Genomic DNA, 21369 nt, shown 5'->3' with positions numbered 1-21369 from the left:
AGCATTTAAAGTAATCATTGCAGATCGACTTCGTGGACGTCAGAATACTGCTGCAGTACCGTCAATGAGTAATAGGGGCCGCTTCTGATCCATGCAAATGAAGCTGATGGAACCCTAGAATGTAAGCATCGTTTAACCAAACATCGTTGCTCATAAAAACAACACCAAAGGTGAGATTGATTCATTTTATGATAAGCTTTCTTGTTCAAACTTGAACGACAAACCCTTTTGCTTTAACTACTGGCCTTTGATATACAAACCTGTACTAGTGACCACCTCTACATAAAGACCACGTGGTCATTGACATACAGTCCAACCTGTACAAGTGACCACCTCTACATAAAGACCACCTGGCCAATGATATACAGTCAAACCTGTACAAGTGACCACTTCTACATAAAGACCACCTGGCCAATGATATACAGTCAAACCTGCACAAGTGACCATCTCTACATAAGGACCACCTGGCCATTGATATACAGTCACACCTGTACAAGTGACCACCTCTACATAAGGACCACCTCGCCATTGATATACAATCCACCTGTACAAGTGACCACCTCTACATAAGGACCACCTCGCCATTGATATACAATCCACCTGTACTAGTGACCACCTCTACATAAGGACCACCTGGCCATTGATATACAGTCAAACCTGTACTAGTGACCACATCAACGTAAGGACCACCTGGCCATTGATATACAGTCACACCTGTACAAGTGACCACCTCTACATAAGGACCACCTCGCCATTGATATACAATCCACCTGTACAAGTGACCACCTCTACATAAGGACCACCTCGCCATTGATATACAATCCACCTGTACTAGTGACCACCTCTACATAAGGACCACCTGGCCATTGATATACAGTCAAACCTGTACTAGTGACCACATCAACGTAAGGACCACCTGGCCATTGATATACAGTCAAACCTGCACAAGTGACCACCTCTACATAAGGACCACCTGGCCATTGATATACAGTCCACCTGTACAAGTGACCACCTCTACATAAGGACCACCTGGCCATTGATGTACAGTCAAACCTGTACTAGTGACCACCTCTACATAAGGACCACCTGGCCATTGATATACAGTCAAACCTGTACAAGTGACCACCACTACATAAGGACCACCTGGCCAATACGACCATATTTTTTGTGGTCCCTTAGGTAATTTTTCCCATTAACACAAGCATTAAGAATCCTCAAACACATTCAAATACAATTCCTGTCTATGGTGACCACCTGTCCACATAGACCAGATTTTATCGGTCCACCGAGTGGTCTTCTTGGGCAGGTTTGACTGTTCAATGTGTGCCCATTTATTAAGAACCCTAAAGGAAACAAAACTATTAATGAAATAACACACGAGTTTTCAAATGAGCATTTTTATTATATTGCTGCGACAATAAGTTATATGACCAGAACATGGTAGACTGTACAGACAACATACATACAACAACTTTGTTCCTCTTTCATACAGTCGAATGCACCAGCAAAATGTACATACAGCGTCATAGGAAAATAATCTCAACAAAAAATCATACAGAGGGAGAAACAAAGAAAAAATGCAGTACATCCTAGGAAACGTGCTATATTTTCCACATTCTTACAGATAAATTTTTGTCATCATGATTTTTTTTTCATGACTTTTCTAAATTCGGCTATTTCAGAGAGAAACAAAATAGGAGGGCAAGGTATAAGAAAAAGGAAATTTTCAACTACTATTTCAAATAAAGGAATATAGATTGAAGAAAATACTTGTACAGGCTTAATGTGGATGTACAATCTTGCCGCCTTATTTTGTTTTTCCAGAAAAAAGCTCTTAATTTAATACATGATTGGCACAGTTGTATCAGTTCTATCCGAACTATCTTGTAGCGAGCAGTCTATCTACATAGTATATTTGCAAGAGGAATTAAAAGCGCTTCTACTAAGTTCTAGCAGGCACATGTGAGACCTTGCGTTCTTGAGTGAATATCATTTTTCGCAGACATACAAAGACTCATTTAGAATGATGAAATACAAGTCTACATACATTGTAGTTACAGACATTTTTAAACTAGAAATCTGTGAGCTTTTTTTGTAAGAAATGCTATTTTGATTCACAAGATCTGTGAACGCTGAGTACAAAATGTGTTCTTCCCAGATGGTAGTGTAGAAACCAAAAAGAGATTCACTGAGATTTGACACAAAAAACTTGGGTCATGCACGAACCCCTCTAAATATTTGCATCCTCATATTTTCATATGGACAATTCTGTAAAAGCGAACAGTGCTCTACACTATAGTTATCTTTGTAATAAACGTAGAAAAACCTGTGTCATGTCATCTGCTATATGTTGTGGCTTCTTGGCGAATGCATATACTTTAAGCATTTAGTACATAAACATACTTTTCCTCAGAGTTGATCCTTAGGAGCTAACCACAATATGCAGCTCTAATACTGTACAAACATTGCGGGGAAGTCAAAACTTTGATACAGGTAGATTCTGGTGTGACTCAAGTAATACTATAAACATCATTGCAAAATTTCAGCTTGAAGTGATTGTGTCCTGTGTGACAGTAACAATGCATTGCATTCACTGAACTGCAATCTGAACTCCTGCCTTTCAATTCTGTACCAAAAGCATTTTACAAACACTACACTTCTATCGAAGAGTCCTAATTTGCCATACATATACATGTCGTTATTTTTCGGTTTTGAGAACCGGTACATTGTACATTCACGACTTTTCCAACAAGAGAATCGCTCTCGATACCCAATTGGAACATCAGAGTCAAAACATTACTTGAAGGCAATTTGCCTTGTCACAGCCCACCGCTGAAACATCAGACGGATGTAACAAGGTAAGTTGCCTTTTCGCTCCCTTCTGACCCCGATTCTCCTGGTCCCTTCCTCTGCCGTTGCTGGGTGGGGCTGCCCCTAGCTACCGTTGCCATGGGGATCCTGGTGGTCCTACCAGCTGCCTCCCTGTCATGTTTAGGCGGGCTGTAGTTGAAGGGCGACACCAGAGCGGTAGCCGAATTTCCCGAAGATGGCGAGGAGTTTTTACTACTGTTCAGGGGTGGAGTTCTCGAACGCCCAAATGGTAGCCCCTCCGGTCTATCGGAATCCGCAGGCGAGGAGTTCGGAGTTTTCCTAAAACCCATCCCACCCGACTGCTTCTTTCCTTCTCCACCACTACCTCTCTCTGACTCTTCTCTCTCGCTTCTTTTATCATTGTCCTCATCTGTCTCTATTTCTTCTTCTTCCCTGTCTTGGTCTAACCGTTCCAGTGCCATCTGTTCAAGCTCCTGTGCTAACAGCAGCGCTTCTTGCTGTACGATGTTCTCAAACCCTTCATCCCTTCTAACCCATATATCTTCGATATCGTCCGGCGTATCCGCCCCGCTTCCCGTCTTACTCGCTCTCCCCGACACTTGTATATTCCTCGTCACAGTCTTCTCTTCTATCGAGATGGTGAATTCGCTACTCGCTGTGGACCTTGTCGGACTGTCAAGCTCAACGAAGGTTTCGTTTTCGATGGAAATCTCGGCCTCGTCGTTAACTTCCGTTTCTAACTCTGCTTCTAGGACAGCGAGGTGGTCCTCTTCTTCGTCCGGGCTGTCGCCACTGTCGCTGTCAGGCTCGTTCACTTGCTGTTGTACCTGTTCCTCGAGCGGCCCTTTGACGTGCGCGCTGTTCGGACTAATACTGAATGTACTGGATGTTTTCAGGCTCAGTCGTTCCGTATTCTCAGCCTTGATGTCACCCCCTATTGCAGATGGAATCTTCCTCCAGGAGTTCCCCCTTGTTGTTGGTTTGGACTCGATTTCTGGCCCTTTTGACAACACCAGGGTACCGCTTCTCGTCATTTTGGGTTTCAAGCCGTCTTGTTTCTCGCGATTCTCTAAAGCTTGCTTCGCACTTGTGCCTGATTTCTCCTCGCCATAGAGAAAGTTGTTCAGCGACCGTTTCCATGGTGCAGAGTCTTTCGTAGCCCCGCCTTTGGAAAACGGCCCCTTTTTACCACTAGACCTGCTAGACTTGGAGGCTGCGGACGAATTACTTTTCAAGGACTCGGTAGATTCAGCCCGAGAGAAAGACTTTTTCGGAGTGGATTTCGTTCCTCTGATTGAATCAGCAGAAGGCATCTTGGGAGGACCACGAAGGTGGGGCGATCCCGAGCGAGTGCTCTTAACTAGTGAGTCGATTGACTGAGTCTTTTGAGGAGTTGCTCTTTGTGTAGACTTTCCCCTCATCTCTCTTAAAGACTCACTAGAAGGAGCCTTCTTCGGCGTCTTCTTGCTACCAGCTGCCTCCTTCTTCAGCTGGCCTGCGTCGTTTTTTGCAGCCTGTTCCATCTGTTTCTGTAAGGACGGTGTGGGGGCGTCTTTTACAAAGGTGGACTGTTTCACGAGGGCAGGTCTGTCCCCTTCTGTGGACCCTTTCCTGCCTAGTTGTTTCAAAGGCGACATTTTCGCTGGCGACCGTACACCCGTTGGGACCTTGCTCTGTGCACTGGCGGTCCGGCCGCGAGGACTTTCCCCACGCTTGCCTGCCATCTCCTTCCCCCTACCTGCTTCCATCCTCCTTTGCTGCGGAGTTTGAGCTTTCGGTGGCTGAGAAGACTTGGGCGGTGTCCTCGACGTCACGCCAGCACGGGGACTAGTTTTCGGAGAGGTCAACCTTGTTGACCTTGACCCCTGTTCCTTAGCAGCAGGACTTCTCGAAACCACGTTCTTTTGTGTAGTTCTTCCTGGTGGACTCACATTTGCACTCGGCCTTGCTGGTGACTTAGACGGTGTACTGCCTGCCGGTTTACCGGATGAAATGATAAACGATTTCTCCTTTGAGATCACAAACGACTTTTCCCTCGGAGTGGCAGGGCTTTCTCTAGATATCACAAAGGATTTTTCTTTTGCTCTGGGGCTGTCAGTCTTCATACGGGACATGGGGCTTTTGTATACTTTCTTCTTCCCTTTAACAGACTTTGCTGATTCTTCCTTTCTTCTTGCTTCCATCGAGTCTTTGTCAGTGGGTTTGACTATTCTTGGTCGTGCGGGATGTTTCATTTCCGAGTCGCTTGGAAGGGAGCGATTTGACGAGTCTGAAGGGATGTCCGCGGGAGCTTCGGGACGTTCAGCATTTCCGTTCAGAAGCCGAAGGTTTTCTACGGTTAGAGGTGACGCAGGTGGGAGGGCCGGGGACTCCTTAGGACTAGGAGAAGACGAGCCATTCGGAATTCCTTTCTCTTGCATTCCGTACGCATTCTGTTTTGAGCTTTTACTGGAAACTTTCCCTCTTTTAGCCTGGTGCGATGTCTGAGCGGCTGGGTCTTGCGAAGCAGCTGGTATTTGAGACGAGTCTGTTCTCCGCTTTGCTCTGGTGATCTGACTGTGTTTGGGTTGTCCTGAGCTAATGCATTCCTTCAGTAAAGCTTCTTCTCCTTCGGAGTCAATACTTAAGGAACTCAAGGAGCTGTTTCTTGAGAAGCAAAGAGGTGTGTCCTCTACTTGGAAGGTACGAGCAACTTCTCTGTTTCTGGCTTCTTCAGTGGCTGCTGCTTCTTCTGGTTGGCTAGCAGTCACCTGATCAGAAGGAGCTCCCTGATTGGTTGGCCTGTCATTCTCCTCCTCCATGTCACTGTCGAGAGAGCTGAGTGAGGAATTTCGAGAGAAGCATACGGGAGTGTCTTCAACATAATAATTCACGGGGACGTCTTCTGACGGTTTGCGTAGGTTCGTGTCTTTGTTCTTCTCGGGCCGTGCAAAGTTACTCGTGTACGCGCCACCTACAGCGTTCCCCTGCTTCTTCCACGCACTCTGTGGCTGCGCGGTGTTGTTGTTAGCTTCAGCAGAGTTGTTGTTCTGACAGGAAGCCTGTTCTGGTGCGCTCCTCTGTACCTGCGCTCTGTTCTGGCCCTCCACCATCCTGTTCTGCATGGCTTTGTTTTGTCCCACAAGTTTGAGGTTGTGTGGAATTCCTGAGGAAGCCTGGCCGGTTTTGTTCTGCCGGGCTGCGTTTTTAAGGCTCTGCTTCTGTCCTGAAGCGCCCTCTTGCATGTTGTTTGGTGTTGCACCTCTCTCCCCGGATGTACCTCCGTCCCTGGAGTTGTTCAACTCGTGCTTCATTTCTTGCCTCTCTTTTTGAAAACTAACGTCTTCGTCGCAGCTTAGTGAACTCAAGGAGTCGTTTCTTGAGAAGCAAAGTGGGGTACCCTCCACATTATATGTGTGAGGGGTGTCATATGGCGAACTACCTTTGGACATGGGTCCTCTGGTAGGCATCTGCCGCGGATGGTTGGGCTGAGGAATAGCTGTCGTCGGAGGGGTGCTGCTACTTGTCTGCAACGGCTGACTGTTCATTTTGTTGCTTGCACCCCCTCTCTCTGACACTCCATCTGGTGAGTCTATGGTTAAATCACTGAGTGAAGTGGCAGTGGAGAAGTTTAGGGGAGTCCCCTCTTCCTTGTAGCACCTGATGGAGTCTTCGTTGGAAAACGGTCTTGCTGGAGCAGTAGTACTCGTGTTATTTGTGAACGGTTGTGCAGTGTTAAGCCTGTTTGTATGAGGTTGAAGCCTTGCCTTGGGAGAGCCCATGCCTGCAGCCCCACGCAGCTGGTTGTTCTGAGCTGCAGGGACCTTTGCTGCAGGCTTTGCCCTTACCGGCAGCATGGAGCTCTTCTTCTGAGGACCAGAGCTAGGCTGAGGGATCTGTCTACGCCGAGGTGGCCGACTGCTCTTGGTGGGCATGGCAGAGTTGATGCACTCTGCTAGAAGCTCCTCAGCTTGACCATCTAGCATGGAGCTGGACTCGGACTTGATCAGATCTTCTGGACTCATTTGTTCGTGTTCTTCGGACTCTCCCTGGGCCTCCCCGCGTGCGCCAGACTCCATCCCAGACATCAGGCTCAGGTCGCTCATAGACGTTGCGTTGGAGCGATTAAGCGGGGTGTCCTCGGTGTTGTACCTCCTCACCGTGTCTTCCTGTCCGCCGTATCTCGAAGACGTGTTTGACTTGGGCGTGTCCCTGCCTGACGACTTCCCCGCCTGGTTGTTTAAAAGCTTCTTCGCGTTTGCGAGGATTCTCTTATCTCTTCCAGCGGCACTGTTCTTGGGCATGGCGGCACTGATGATCTCGTCCAACAACATTTCGTCTGCTTCGGATGCAACAAAACTTTCTCGATGAGCATTCTCTTCGTCTTCACTTCTCTCCCTTGGTACCTTCCTTTCTTTCGCCTCATCCTCAACCTCCTCTTCGTCTTTGACAGGTTCGAGTTGTCGCCTGGTTCTTCTCATGTCTACGTCCTTGTTGATGTGCGGCTCATCTATGGTTAGCGAGCTCAAACTCGTGGAACAGGAGAAGTTCAGCGGGGTTCCTTCAGTTACGAAGGAGATTGGTGCATCTTCGCATGCCTGCGAGGCCTGTGCTATAGAATGGGAAGGACTTCCCTTCATCTGTCTTGAGCTGGGTTGAGATGAGTGTCGACCTTGTGGCGTGCTCCGTCGTATCCCTAGCTCCGTCAACAGCTTTTTCTTGTGCCGAGGGCTCTGCGGCATCGACTGGCTGGGGCTGTCGGGTAGGTCGCTGGGACTAACTACTTCGCTAGCCCGATGGCTCGGAAACTCGCTGGCAACAGAACTGGAGATGGACTTCATCTCACAGCTGCTGAGGGAACTGAGAGAGCTGGACCGACTGAACACGAGAGGCGTCTCCTCGCAACCGACGGGGTTCGGACTCCCGGGTTCGGTGCCTTTGGGTTCAGGAGGCGTTTGTGCCTCCTTGTATTCCTCAGGTGACTGGAGTTCTTCGTCCTCGCCTCCTTGGTGATACGTCGGACTCTCGTCTTCCGGCTCGACCTCTGGTTCTGAGTCGTGGTTGGACAGTTCAGTCCTCCCAGTAGCGGAGCTTTCGTCCTCATCCTCTTGGAAGTGTTCCTGAGCTTCTTCCTTTTCGGGGCTCATTGCTTCCTCCCCTTTTGTGTCGTCAGCTTCCTCACTGTGCAGAGAGCTGAGAGAGCTGACCCTTGAGAAGCAGAGTGGCGTGCCTTCCTCGGCAAACGTTTGCGGGTCGTCGTGGAGGTTGTGAACCTTCCACTGTGATGGCAGGGGGCTAGCTGCTGCGGGTTGGTTGGCGTTTACTTGAGGAGAATTTCGCATTTGATCAGTACCTTGCTGGAAGGCGGCTGTGGGAGGATGGGCAGCGTTGCTGTTGCGTGGGCTGTCCCTGGACACTCTGGGCGACATATTACTACCAGCTTGCACATTTGTATCCTTGGGTAAGGAGAAGTTGTTCCTACTGACAAACAGTGGCTGTTGCCTCCCCCCTTGTGAAGAGTGGTTCGGACACGTCGACATGGGAACCTGACTGTTCAGTTGAGACTGGTGGTGTCTTTGCATCCGTGGACTGGAAAACTTTCCCGCCGCACTCGACGACTTCTCACCTTCGGTTGCTCCTTGCCCTTGGTACATATTTCTTACACTGTTTGGGAACTTGGGGCTTCCTTCCCTATACCCCATAGCTGTGCCAGTTTGATTTTCAGTCTGTCTTTCTCTGCCTGTGTTCTGGGGTGGTTTACATTTTGTACAGTACTCGCCACCACTGTCATGATCGTTGTGGTCTCCATCGGTGTGTTCGGTGTAGCGTAGAGAGAAGTTGGTCGGTTCGTCGTCGCCACCAAGGTCTGATTGGCTGTAGGTGAGCCGGTACTTGTTGGGAATATCGCTACGTATACTCACAGTGGCGTGAGCGTCTACGAAGCTTCCGTGATTCCCGTTTTCCATCGCCGCAGCTCCGATCTGTTCTTCCCGCCCTCCCTCTTCCTCCCTTCTGCACATTTCTTCGACGGTAGGGCTCCGCCGCCCTGGTGTTAACGCCTCGTCTGAATACTTCAAACTAAAGTTGATGGGCGTGTCCATGTCCGTATTGTCCATCTTGTTAAAGTTCTCCACCTGGATTTCAATCTTTCTCCTCAACTCTGCAGGATACTTGCTCATCTTACCCCCCTTTTCAGAGTTTAGGGCACTTTCCTCCGAGTAGGAGTGGTCCATGGAGGCTTTAGGGTACGGGTACTTTAGGTTGGGACTCATGGGGTAGATGTCACTGTTGATACTATTCAGACTATCGTTGGATGGTCGTCTGTGCATTTTCAAGTATTCTCTTCTCTCTTGGCTGAAGGACTGAGATCTAGTTGCACCAGAGGCGATGGGGATATGTGATCGGTGGTCGAAGGTTGCAGAGTTCGAGCGAGGACAGGTTGTTTCAGACTGTGAGCCGTCGTGAGACTCTTCAGTCCCGCTTGATATCGAGTGGCCTGACACCTCCTCGACTACCTTCGCGATCTGTATTGCCGTGCGAGATTTGGGTTTCGCGCCATCTCTCGTTCTCTCCAGCGAGTGCGAGCTGTACTGTGGGGACGAGTCTCGGGACCGACTCGTACCCGAGCTGTGTCTCTCGCGACCACGGACAAAGTCCCGTTCTTCCGACTGCGAGCGCCAACCGCGGGGAAAAGTGTTGCTACCGTTACTGCACAGACTTTCGTGGCTGTCAAATCTCTGCATGTTTCGCCTCAAGGACAACCGGGCTGGCCCATCCCCGTACGTGGGGGAGAAGTCCCTCAGAGTTCCTCGTTTTGTGAGGGGTGAAGACACTGCCTCATTGCTACCCCTCCTCGGGCTACCTTTCGGACTCAAGTTGTCCACGTTTTCGCACGTTTCGGTCAACGTTGGGTCAATTTCGGCCTCCAGGGCCTTCATCTTGCGAACGTGCAAACCGGGCGAGTTCGTTTTGCTCGAGGAATCTTGCAAGTTGCGATAAACCGCCGGGCGTGCTTGCATGAGGTTTCTTAGCGCAGCCTGGCTCCCCATGGCGATCATCTTGTGCTTCGAGTTGATGAGATTTTTCAGCATACTGACGGCTCCCTGCTCCCATAGCGTCTCCTGGTCCTTTGCACAGCGAGCGGACAAGTTCCACAGCGTGCCACAAGCATTGCTAACAATAGTCAAGCTGTGCGAACGAAGCTGGTCCAACAAAATCTGAAGACAGTTGTGGTCTCTTAGGACCTGTCTGTAGTCTTCTCGCGTAGCGATGTGGCTCGACACGTTTCTCAGAATTCCTCCGCCGTTCTCGATGATGGCGAGACTGTTTGACTGGCTTTTGTACGACAGGGTGCTGACGAGGAAGGCGAGCGCGGTCTGTACAGCGCAGATGTCTGCTTTGTTTTCCGTGCAATGTGCCGACAAGTTCCATAAAGCACTCAAGATACTCTTCAATGTCGCCTCTTTCTTCACCTCCATTGCTGCTCGCGTTAGCATCACGACGCTGCCGATCTCTCGGAGTGTCTTCTTGCTCCCCGGGTCGGCTCGCCACGACAAATTGCGTAGGACGCTCGCCGTGACCTGCCGGAGTTCTTCACTGTTCGACTTGAGCTGTGAAACCAGGGCACGCATGAAGCTCTTCATCGAACAGAGCGTTGCCTTGTTGACCCCGTCTCCGAAGGTCAGGTTGGTGAGGGTCATCCCTGCGTAGCGCCGGATGGTGATGCTGTACTGGTCCAACGTGTCGCCGTTGATCTCGTGGTCGACTTGTAACAGCTCTGCCACAGCGTGCAGACCTCCTGGAAAGGCAGAATAAGAGACATGTTAGCCAGAAATTAGGATAAATGTTTAAGTGACCCATAATCAAACCTTTTTGAGGCCATCGGGCCAGTGGGTTGTTATATACTACGTACATGTCTAGGACACAGCATTGGAAGGCAAAGCCCAACCCTCTCCATCCACTGCCTCTTACCTCCCAAACCAAAATCAGATGCCCATTTTACACCTGGGTAGAGTGAGAAAAGTCGTGAATGGTGCCTTTCCCAAGGAAAGCCAGGAAGTGAACCCGTGACCTCTTAATCTTGTGTCTGCTAGCCTAGCCATTTGGACATTTGAAGCCACAGGATAATCACCACAGAAAAGCAATCATTATGTAAGATTTAGCAGTTCTGCAGTAAAGAAGTTGATTTTGTTCAGTGGAAAAATTGTGTTCGTCACACTTTGAGCTTAGTCAACATGATGCAAACACCTTACATGCACAGTACTAGAAAAGTTTGTAGTTTTTGTGTTGGTAACACTGTGGTACATGTAACTAAGCTTGAGATTTTCTTTCAAGTGTGCATTAGTCACTTTACATGTAGTAATGAATATAATTTAAAGTATTGCTCAGCACATTGGAAATTTTCACTTAGTTGAATGTGCTGGATTTTCTTTACATATGTGTTGTAGTGTTTTTCTTACCAATGTCCGAAAATAAACACTTCTTTGTTGTTTTCGTGTCACTGTGTACTCAGAAGTACAAAAGGATCTTTCAATACTGTTCCAGGTGTTTTCTGCACACACAGAGGACCTTTGCCATATCTTTGCAATAAAACGCATCATTAAGTCTCCATTAGCGGCTTAGCGTTGTCTGAAATGTCAACTTTGCCACAGACGGGACAAGAGGAGTCACCAAAGGTGATTTCCCCTCCGGCAAAATACCGTAAAAGGGAAAACATTTGTGGTCATTTTATGTTTGCGATTTAAGCGGTGGCCTTTTCACCAAAAAAACTTAAAAGCGAGGCAAACGTTTTCGTTCTGTCTTTTGCCCAACGACTCCCTTATTTCAACTGCGAATGTTTATCCACTCTGAACACTCAAGTTTCTCCCTACCGCGAAATTAAATCCTTGCAAAAATTTCTTCGATTACAGTAAGCCTGGGACTCGAAAACAAACACGACACACACTGTATGCTTTTGGTTGACGCACACCGAGGCATACACGCATCTCTAGTCTACTGTTAATAATTCATGTAACTTGTAAGTCGAGTCACTATGGGTTCTGTGACTTAGAGTTGAGCTGTGGCTTTCGTTACAGTTAAACACGGAACTTGAAAAACACCACTTCCAGAGGACAACAACCCCAACCAGCACTGTGAAAAACAGGTTGCGGAAACAGGATTTGAACCCAGTTCAGCTGTCACAGTGGCTTTCCTTAAAGTTAAACACCGGACTTGAAAAACACCACTTCCAAAAGACAACAACCCCAACCAGCACTGTGAAAAACACATTGCAGAACCAGGATTCAAACCCAGTCCTTTTGTTGCAAAGTGGCAACCACAAGACCATGACATGTTATCTATGCGTCAGGGCTGTCTCCAGCTTTGAATTTATTCTGTCCCACTCATTGTTTGGTAGCCGATGTTTTGAATATTCCTTGTTAAATTCGTCATTTTAAGCTTACAGACTAGATACCTTTAGGTTTTCATTAATTTCAAGTCATAAAGTTCAGAATTTGGGACGGAAAGGGTGAATTTTTTTTCGTCCCTGGACGGAGGGACGGGTCCTGGAGACAGCCCTGCTAAAATAAAATTAATATGTTACCACAAAAGGGCAAATCAAAGCATGCCAGAAATGAGTACATGTAGCTTATTCCTTACCTAGTTGGCACATGGCTTGTCGATGTTCCTCATCGAAGGACAGTTTCATGAGTGCAGAGATGGCCGGCCCCACTTGGTGGTCTGCAGGGTTTGGACGGCCTCCTGAAGGAAAATCCAAAATGAAATATTTCTTAGTGATTCCCTTTAATTTAGTTACTAAGCTTTATCATATTAGGTTTCTTTGCTATATAATCTTGACAATATTTCCAACATTCATAAAAACTTATTTGAATGCCTTATTTATCTTGACTGTTTATATGTACGTTCTTAAAACCTTGCCAGAATTACTAATGTGCATGCTTGTGGGTTACTAGGAGACACTAAAAAGTTTTTAAAAATTACATGCCTTTTTGACTGTGAAAATATCTATACCCCACTAGCAGGGTAGAGGTAGGTGATGACATATTTGCACCAAGAAGTGCTGGAGGTTTCTCGCTTTCTATCGTGACATTGCAGTGTCAGTCAACAACCCAATGACTGACACTTTTCCCATCCTACACTTGTTTGTGTGTGTGTGTGTGTGTGTGTGTGTGTGTGTGTGTGTGTGTGTGTGTGTGTGTGTGTGTGTGTACCTTTCGCTTCTTCAGTGTCGGAGTCTCTGACGGCGTCACAGTAGGCTCTGATCTGTTCCAACAGCCTCAGCACTCTTGCCTCCTGGATAGGAAACAATCGCAACAAATCATAATCATTGAATGTAACTGGAAAATCTAACGTATTTCGATCCAGTTTTCATGTATGACAGTACTGTACATACATGTCTGATGAACTGAGGAAATAACATAATCGTAATGACAGGCAGCATAACCACAGCTCAAAGTTTTGCCATAGTATGGACTGCAACCCTTTCATGAAAAACAAACAAACAGGGGACTCAGACAACATGACAGGATTCAAACTCTGAACCTTTTGGTCCAGAACCACTGGAAACTGGACCAAACATACACATGTACTACAAGCATGTCAATCTTCTGAGCTCAAGAATTTCAATCACTCTCGACTTAGATCTAGTACATGTAAACAAGACGGAATCAGAGAAAGTCATTAACTGTTATTTCACACATGGCTACCTTTAGATAAGCGCACAGCTTTGCGGTGAGAGGAGTTTTCATCTTCTGGCGTTTCATCGCGCCCATGTGCGACAACCTGCCGCGGAGTTCGTACGTCGGACTACACGCGTGTAAGTCGGGGGTCACGCACAATGGGGATCTAACGTGTCCTGGCATGTTTAAGTGAACAGCGCTCTCCAACTTTGACGCCAAATAGTACATTTAACAGACGTAAAGTTTACTATGAACTGCTATTGTCATCTTGGAAGTTGGTGGTGTATTGTCAGTTCGACATCTTCTGTTTAACAATCAAAACAATAGAAATCATGTCACTGCTGTTTCTGAAATCGTGAGCTTCGAAAGCAAATGTAAAATGTTGGTTTTTACAGTCTCTGCAATGCTGATAATATGACAAGAAACAGTCCACAGTCTCTTGCACGCGTTCATTAAAACCGACATCCAGTACTGGAAGAATGAGGCAAATGAGTCATGCCTGCCGACTGGTTTAACAATGCCTTCCACGTTTGAACAGTTTCCTGTGAAGTCTTCAACAGTTTCTTACTCCCAAAGCAGTGCACGGATACTTCATCTTGTAAGACATCCCCAACACCAATCCGTGAGGAAGAATCCGTGAGAAATCCGACAGAAAGTAACTCCGTAACGCCGCAAACGCTCTGTAAACAGAGAGGAAACGACGCCATGTCTGGCCCGGGTGGCAGCCTGGTCGGTACTGAAATAATCCAACCTTTTTTCGGCAATTAAGCACCTGTGTGTATCCACCCTGTAATTATGCTGTATCAGATTGTGAACGGTCACTGAGCAATCTTCAACAAGCTGGGCCCTGGGGCACTGCAGGGGGGGGGGGGGACCACCTCAGTTGGAGGACACACAAGGGTCGGCGAGACATGGAGATCTATCCCAAATCATACTTAACTCTTTCCGTTTTAACAGTAATATAACCCGTACTATATAGGGCAACAAATAAATAAAGTCCAGGACCTGTTCTTCATGTATAAGGCATTTGGCTATTGCCTTGTCCCTTGAATTTTTATAGAAAACTTTAAGGTAAACTTTAAGGTTTACAGTCATCCTTTTTTAAGCCAAGCACACAGGGCCACCCCTAATCTTCTTGATTTGTGTGTTGGGTTCTTTTACATGTATGTGCAGAGGTTTGACACTTGAGACTTTCACCTTGACTCATATAATATATAGTATCAATTCTAACCACCTACATTTCTAACTTTAAAGATAGAGGTGAAAAAACAATGAAAATCTGGCTTATTTCATCCGAACAAAATATTCTGAAATAATGTAAAACTATACATGCAACTGTCAGGAGTAATCTCCTTTCCAGTGATGTGGAAAACCCTATCACACCCTTACAAACTGACAGAATGAAGGATAAAGAGGCATTTTCAGGTCTGTTGACTTGTGGGCTGTCCCATGCCAAGACTTGACACATTGCAGATTCTTGAGAAAATAGCTACACACTCATTTAACACTGCTTAGTCAACTCGCTCCGGGCTAGTACACATCAAAACTCTTCTCATCACGAAACAGGTCAACAGAGAAAAGTCTGACTGGAAAACAAGTTTGTCAGTGAGAGTTGTAACCGCTCGATACAATGCCAAACTTTTTAGAGATGTGATACCTAAGTTTCTAAAAATAGTACATTTTGTGTTTATTAATAAGCTCTTGGTTTGTGGTGTTTATTTCTCAGTTTTCCTTAAAAAAATCAAACAGCCAGGGAAAACTTCAAAGGAGAATCAGTGCACGACTTCAATTGAGTCACAGCATTAGTATGTTGGCAAAACTTGTATCTTTGAATATTGAGACCTACATGTACACTTTCCATTTGACTATTCTTGGTACAATTTGTAGATTTAACTATTGTACAGGAGACCATCTGAAACTCTTCCCAAATCTCCAAGCTGATGTAAAAAGGCAAAATCATCACGTCTCTCCAGTTCCTATTCTCCAAGCTGAGGTTTTGGTCCGGTGGGGTAGTAGTGGCCGGGAATTTTTACGTTGGCCTCCCGTAAAGGTCTTTGGCCAACGTAAACCCCCCCGGCCTCTACTACCCCACCGACCAAAACCTCTGCTTGGAGAATTTATCAGCTCCCAGTTCTCCCAGCATTGGATATTATCTCGGGCTCTTGGCTGACATAACGATTTCGCCACCGGAAAGTCTGATTAGAGATTACCCTCCCCCATGTGACTAATCAGTGTGTTTACTCAGTGACCAATCCCACTCATCCATCTTAATTTGATTAAACAGAAGACTTTCAGAGAGGCTTTGCAACAGCCTTTTTCTAAGGATTAGAATTAGTGGAGCCCAAATCCAATCTTCTTGCGTTGTGCATTTTATTCAGAATAGGAAATTTGAGCAGAGAAGTTTTGAGTGGTCTTTAGTAAATGTGCTAATGTCATGAAAGGAAACTATTTTCCATAAATTTATCTCAATCACCCTGTGATTGGAGGATTTTTGGGTGTTGACAAGAATTTCCAGCTGTTTTGCCCGACTCAAACTTTCCCCCTCGAAAGATGGACTGATAAGTGTTAATGCAACAAAGGGCCGTATAAAGTCTTTATGTGATTGTTTATCAGTACTTACCGCACTTTAAAAGTCCATTCCAATTTTTATGTCTTTTCTAACTACCAGAAGACAGCTGTGTGTGTGTTTATGTGTGACTGTGTATGTGTGTGTGTGTGTGTGCATGAGTGTTCATTTGTGTCACTATGTATTTACATGTGTGTGTGTATTAGTGTAATGACTGTGTGTCCATGAAAATGTTGGTGCCATAATCATTATTTTTAATTCTCAACTCACAGCTTACTATGAATAATATTCATATACAGTAGTATATTTAAACAATACCAGTATCTTTTTCCATCAACTTGTTTGTGAAAGTTTCTTTCTTTCTATAAAGCTATCAAATCACTTCCCTCTTTGTTCACCGTGCTTCTACATTACAAATTAATGACCTAGGGAGGGTCTGTCCTGTAAATCTGTCCTCATTAAAAACCCATTTCATTCCTAATTTGTACGCAATTACATACAATATGCCTGTATCTTTTCAAATATTGTAATTTGTATGGGAATGATAATACATAACCTAAGGGTATTTGAACATAAGGTGAAATGCAGGGTGGGATATTCCCATGATAAAAGATATACAGTCACAGTCATTAAAAGGAGCAAAACTAAATTTGGTAAGAAGACTGATAAACTAAAGAAAGGAAAGAACTTCCTGACATCAACACTCTTAATATGTAATAATAAAAGGCAATTCTTGTTGAGGCCGTAGGGGCAGTGGGTTGTATCCAATGTCCAGGGCACAGTATCGGAAAGCGGAGCCCATCCCTCTCTTTCCACCGCCTTTACCTCCCCAACTGAAACGAGGTAATACTATACTACTCATTTTTACGCCTGGAGTGAGGAAAGTCTTGAAAAATGCCTTTCCCAAGGGCACAACATTGGTGCATTTAAAGGGATTCGAACCCAGGACCCAAACACCCTAAGCATTGCACCAACACGATGCTACTAAAGTATGTACTTATGTAAAAAATGCCAGACGACATACAGCAAACAGTGCTGTAGTCTGTTTTCCCTTTCGGTAACAAAGCAAGACTTTATCCTCCCGAGTACTACAAAATTATACCCAATCATTCCTCCCACTTGCCTTTGTTAAAAAAAGTCGAGAAAACTTTCAAATATTTCACGCAGAAAAAAAGGGGTTTAAAGATAGTCCGTGAGTGAATTCTTTCCACACAACAATTTCTTTTGCTCCGAAACACAAAAACAAACTACCAAACAGACCTCAGGCTCTTTTCTGTGACAAAAAAAGTCTTGAAACTCTCCAGTTTTTCTTCTTTGTGTGGCAAAATCAATCAGTCAACCACCTGCCAACACAGGCCCCCTCATTACTGAATTATTACTGTACTTAAAAGGCAAGATAATCGTCCGCCTCAAGGCATGGTTGGAAAAATTACACCCTAATTGTCTACAATTCTTTCTTTCAATTACAGCGCTTGCGGGATATTTGTACCCGTATTAAGAAGATCAAGAAATAATGTGGGAATTGTTTATACGTAAACACAGTTTTTGTGTCCCTTGATATTGTTACAAATTATCTGTATCCTCTGTAGTTGGATAACACAATGTCCTACACAGCTGTCATCAAATCCTTCAGTCTTTAAAGTCAAGGATGCAATTATGTTATATTACATTTTGAGTGTTTTTGATTGTGAAGATTTTGTTGTCAGCACTTTCAGGAAACCATTCTTAACTTACTGTACATCAAAAAGAAAGATCTAAGTGCAATGCAGCTCGAAAACGTCTTAATTTACTTCAACGTTGAGACTGCCACATGGCAACGTGGCTAGTGGATTTGTATGTTTTATATTCTAAAGACACAATTTTTTATGCATCGAGAGTTACAATGTACATGTATACATTAGGCCACATCAATAATTCTTGGTTAACGGATTTTTATTTAAAAAAAAAAAGATTTTAGAAAAAAAAATCATAATCATGAAAACAGAAGGCTGGCCCAGCCTTCTGTTTTCATTAATTTTTTTTTTCCTAAAAGTTTTTTTTTTTTGAAGATAAAAATCCGTTAACCAAGAAATTAAATTGGTGTGGCCTTATGTCCTATAGCACACAAAAAAACGAGATCTTACATGGCTAGATTATGCCTTTGTTGTCATCTACAGTAATGTCACCAAAATCTTCTTTAAACCGGTAACCCTGAGAACGTAACCTACCCAAAATACCTTATCTAAATGGTTTAATGCATGCGTCCATATGTACATATTTTGGGGTTAGTAAATTTACCTAGCTTTCCATTCAGTAAGTGTTAATTCTTTGAAAGTGAAATCTTTTTAGCTTGAGTTTACAATAGACTTCGAACAGGCTTTGTTTACAAAATCTTCTCCCCAAGGCATTTGACCCCTTAAAGTGTAACTTGTCTTCATTTCTTGACATGCTGTCAAATTTGGAGTCTCATGACTCGCTGTGATGACAATAGCCGCCTCACGAGAGCAGTCATTCAGACAAATGTTCTTTACCCATTGTTGTGATGTTTGCAGGCTTGCTTTGCAGAAAAACAAGGCCGTTTGTGGTAAAGAAAACTTTGTGCAGAATTTCATTCAATTTGTTATATTTACATAAATGTGCTAAACTCCATAGGTTGGTAGACATTAGATACTGGCCAAATAGACTGATTAAGGGGAGTTAGCCAGCCATAGAAGTTAACAGAATATGATACTTCTATGGCTGGCTAACTACATCCAATTTGGCAAATTTCCAGTAAGGCCATGTTGATACGAAAATATGGATGACATCCCCTGGGAACCCAAAACTGACGCGAGAGTAAAAAAAAACTTCGTCAAAAAAAGTTGCGTTTGTTATAAAATCTAAGTGGTCATGCAGGAAGGGTGAACAAATGACTAAGGTGCACTTTAGACCTACAATGTTATAAGGTCGTGCAATCATCGTCGTAGGCGACGGTTTTCTTTAGACACACGGTCAGGAAATATCACGGGACCCCCGTGGCGCAGAATTCCATTGATGTGCGCGTGCGACCCAAAGTGACCTCTTGCGCTCAAATTCAAAATGTCGGGGGGACCGCTTGTTTATTAAGCTTTTGACTGACTTTGCAACAACTGTTGCCCTACAGATGAGACGTTGAGAACGGTGCTCAACAAAGAAAGAGATTGAGGCTGGTACAGAGACGGACGGGATTTAACCCGAGTTTGTGGCCACCGCTGGGGATGTCCCGGGGATCGAGGAATAGGGGCATACTAGAGAAGTAGCCACTGGTAGCGTCGCGCCGGAATAACCGGTTGCGGATGAGAAAAATATGTTTCCATTGCTAACTGCATGCATACTTACAAAGAAAACGATAGAAACTTTCCTTCCTGGACAGGAAACAGCACGCTGTAGGCTTATTAGCATATCACCCACTTCCGTCGCTGGCGACGATTCTTCTTTAGATGAGAAAAACCTTAGCCACAGCCCCCCCTGCTGAACGTCGTGCGACTGGGTCCGAGGTGGTCGCACAACATTTCGAGGATTCCCGGTTTATTGCCGTCGCACGATTGTTTTGATCGTCTTTAGACGGCAAAAAAATACCGTCGCTGGCGACGTTGCCCACAACGATGATCACACGACTCTAAAATGTCGTAGGTCTAAAGAGGCCCTAAATGCACCGAGTATGGTACGTTGTATACTAAAAAAATTCCTAATTTTTGTTCTTTCACATCTTCTTCTTTGATTTCAGATCAGTATCTGTTTTCCGATATTTTACTTGCAATATACGGCATATATTTTGCTCATTTTGCATCTGCTTTGTATGATTTACAGTATGGCTGAAAACCTTTTTTTGGGAACGGACAAAATTTGACGCCTGCCCAGATGTCATACACAAGGCCTAACCTATGAAATCTGTTAGATTCTATTTTTGACAACACAGGAAACAGATTTCACGTCCCACAGCATACAAATAAACAGCTCTGAAACATCACATACAAGTCTTCACAGTTCCAGGTGTTGTGTAAGATTTATCGTGTCAGGACTGGAGGGTTGGCCCCTGTGTTGACCTCCCTAACGTATCTAATTGGTGGGATTTTACACACAGAGGGAGGTGGGAGAACCTATAATCTGTGTACGGTCCCCGACATGTGAACTGGAATAACTGCTAAACACAGACTAAGGTACAACAACAGTGGTGGGAGGCTGACTTCAAGAGAAATTCTCACAGCTAAAATTTTTCTTTTCTTTCATACAATTTTGATCCTTTTACCCCTTGTGATTAGTAAATTTATTATAGTCATGCAATGTCCACTCTCATATTTCCTAAGTAAGTAAAGCAGTCGAGCCTCAGACTGAGTATGAGGCATGACACTTTTTCGTTTACAAAGCTAGTATAATACAATGCGGCTTCGCTATGGCTTGCGTCTTTAGCTAAGCGTCACCCCTACTTTTCTTGATAGGTGTGTTGGGCACTTTTACGTGCAGAGGTTTGACGCTTGACCGTTGGGGCACCACAGCCAGAATTTGGCGACCAGCGTCGGCCGAATTTGTAGATCGTCCGAACCTCGCCAAATTTAAAAATTGCCCGAGCATCAACCTAATTTTCCCATGAAAATCTCAGTACGTCCGTCGAACACTGAAAAAATCCCCCATGAGATGGTACCATCTCTTGGACATGGACGAAGTCAGAATCGACTAACCTGGTAAAAGGCCAATATTTGGATCAACTTTGATTTCTAAAAATCGCCCGAAGCCCGCGTAATCGACAGGACGTCGGCCGTACTTGAGCCGAAAATGCACATTTGAAGCTTGCCAACACGTAGGCCGAGCTGGGTTTCTTATTTGTGACGGCGGCTTTAGGAGGCCTCCATACAAACCCAAGACACTGTCACAGATATATTATTATGTACCATGATCTTTTCCAGCTGCGTGCAGTGACCGTTGCCCTTTAATAACCTTCACAACACTTAGCCCCACATTAGTTCCCAAATGAGGCGCAGGCACAGACACCTCGGATTCAAACACACCAGGCCAGACATAATCACATCTTCAAACCTCACTGACTCCTTTCAAACCCTGGAGTTTAGGTGCACACTTAGGTGGAGATTATATGTCAATGGCCCGAGGGGTTAGATACATGTAGCACTTTCTGCAGGTGAGGGTCACACTAACTACACAAAGGGACAATAGTTTAGCGTAGAAAGTCTAGTACATGTACTGTGTTGACTGTCTACAACATATGACATTAAAAGTCTTTTCTGTTGCATTCAACTTGAAGGTAGTCAAAACTGATTCGTCAATAGAAGTACATGTATCTAGTCGGTTGTGTACAATGTATCT

At 45.1% G+C, this 21369-nt stretch overlaps 1 protein-coding gene across 5 annotated transcripts in view; it reads right to left on the bottom strand.

Moving 5' to 3' along the window:
• Nucleotides 1-1953: 1953 nt before the first annotated feature.
• The window catches only part of LOC136425335 (adenomatous polyposis coli protein-like), a 91206-nt gene continuing 71790 nt past the window's right edge, over nucleotides 1954-21369 (bottom strand). For 4 of the 5 annotated variants that reach the window (XM_066414185.1, XM_066414182.1, XM_066414184.1 and 1 more), the window contains 3 exons: nucleotides 13020-13101; nucleotides 12448-12549; nucleotides 1954-10609 (listed from right to left, as the gene is read on the bottom strand). In XM_066414185.1, the coding sequence (XP_066270282.1) occupies nucleotides 2841-10609; nucleotides 12448-12549; nucleotides 13020-13101 (7953 nt within the window). In that variant the 3' untranslated portion in view covers nucleotides 1954-2840. Of the gene's footprint in view, nucleotides 10610-12447; nucleotides 12550-13019; nucleotides 13102-13514; nucleotides 13640-21369 lie in introns of those variants that run through there. The other variant, XM_066414186.1, reaches the window with a different exon arrangement.

This window comes from Branchiostoma lanceolatum, chromosome 19, assembly GCF_035083965.1.
Source record: "Branchiostoma lanceolatum isolate klBraLanc5 chromosome 19, klBraLanc5.hap2, whole genome shotgun sequence".
Lineage (NCBI taxonomy): Eukaryota > Metazoa > Chordata > Leptocardii > Amphioxiformes > Branchiostomatidae > Branchiostoma > Branchiostoma lanceolatum.
Note: the sequence above shows the minus strand (reverse complement) of the source record. Positions and strands in the feature narration are given on the sequence as shown.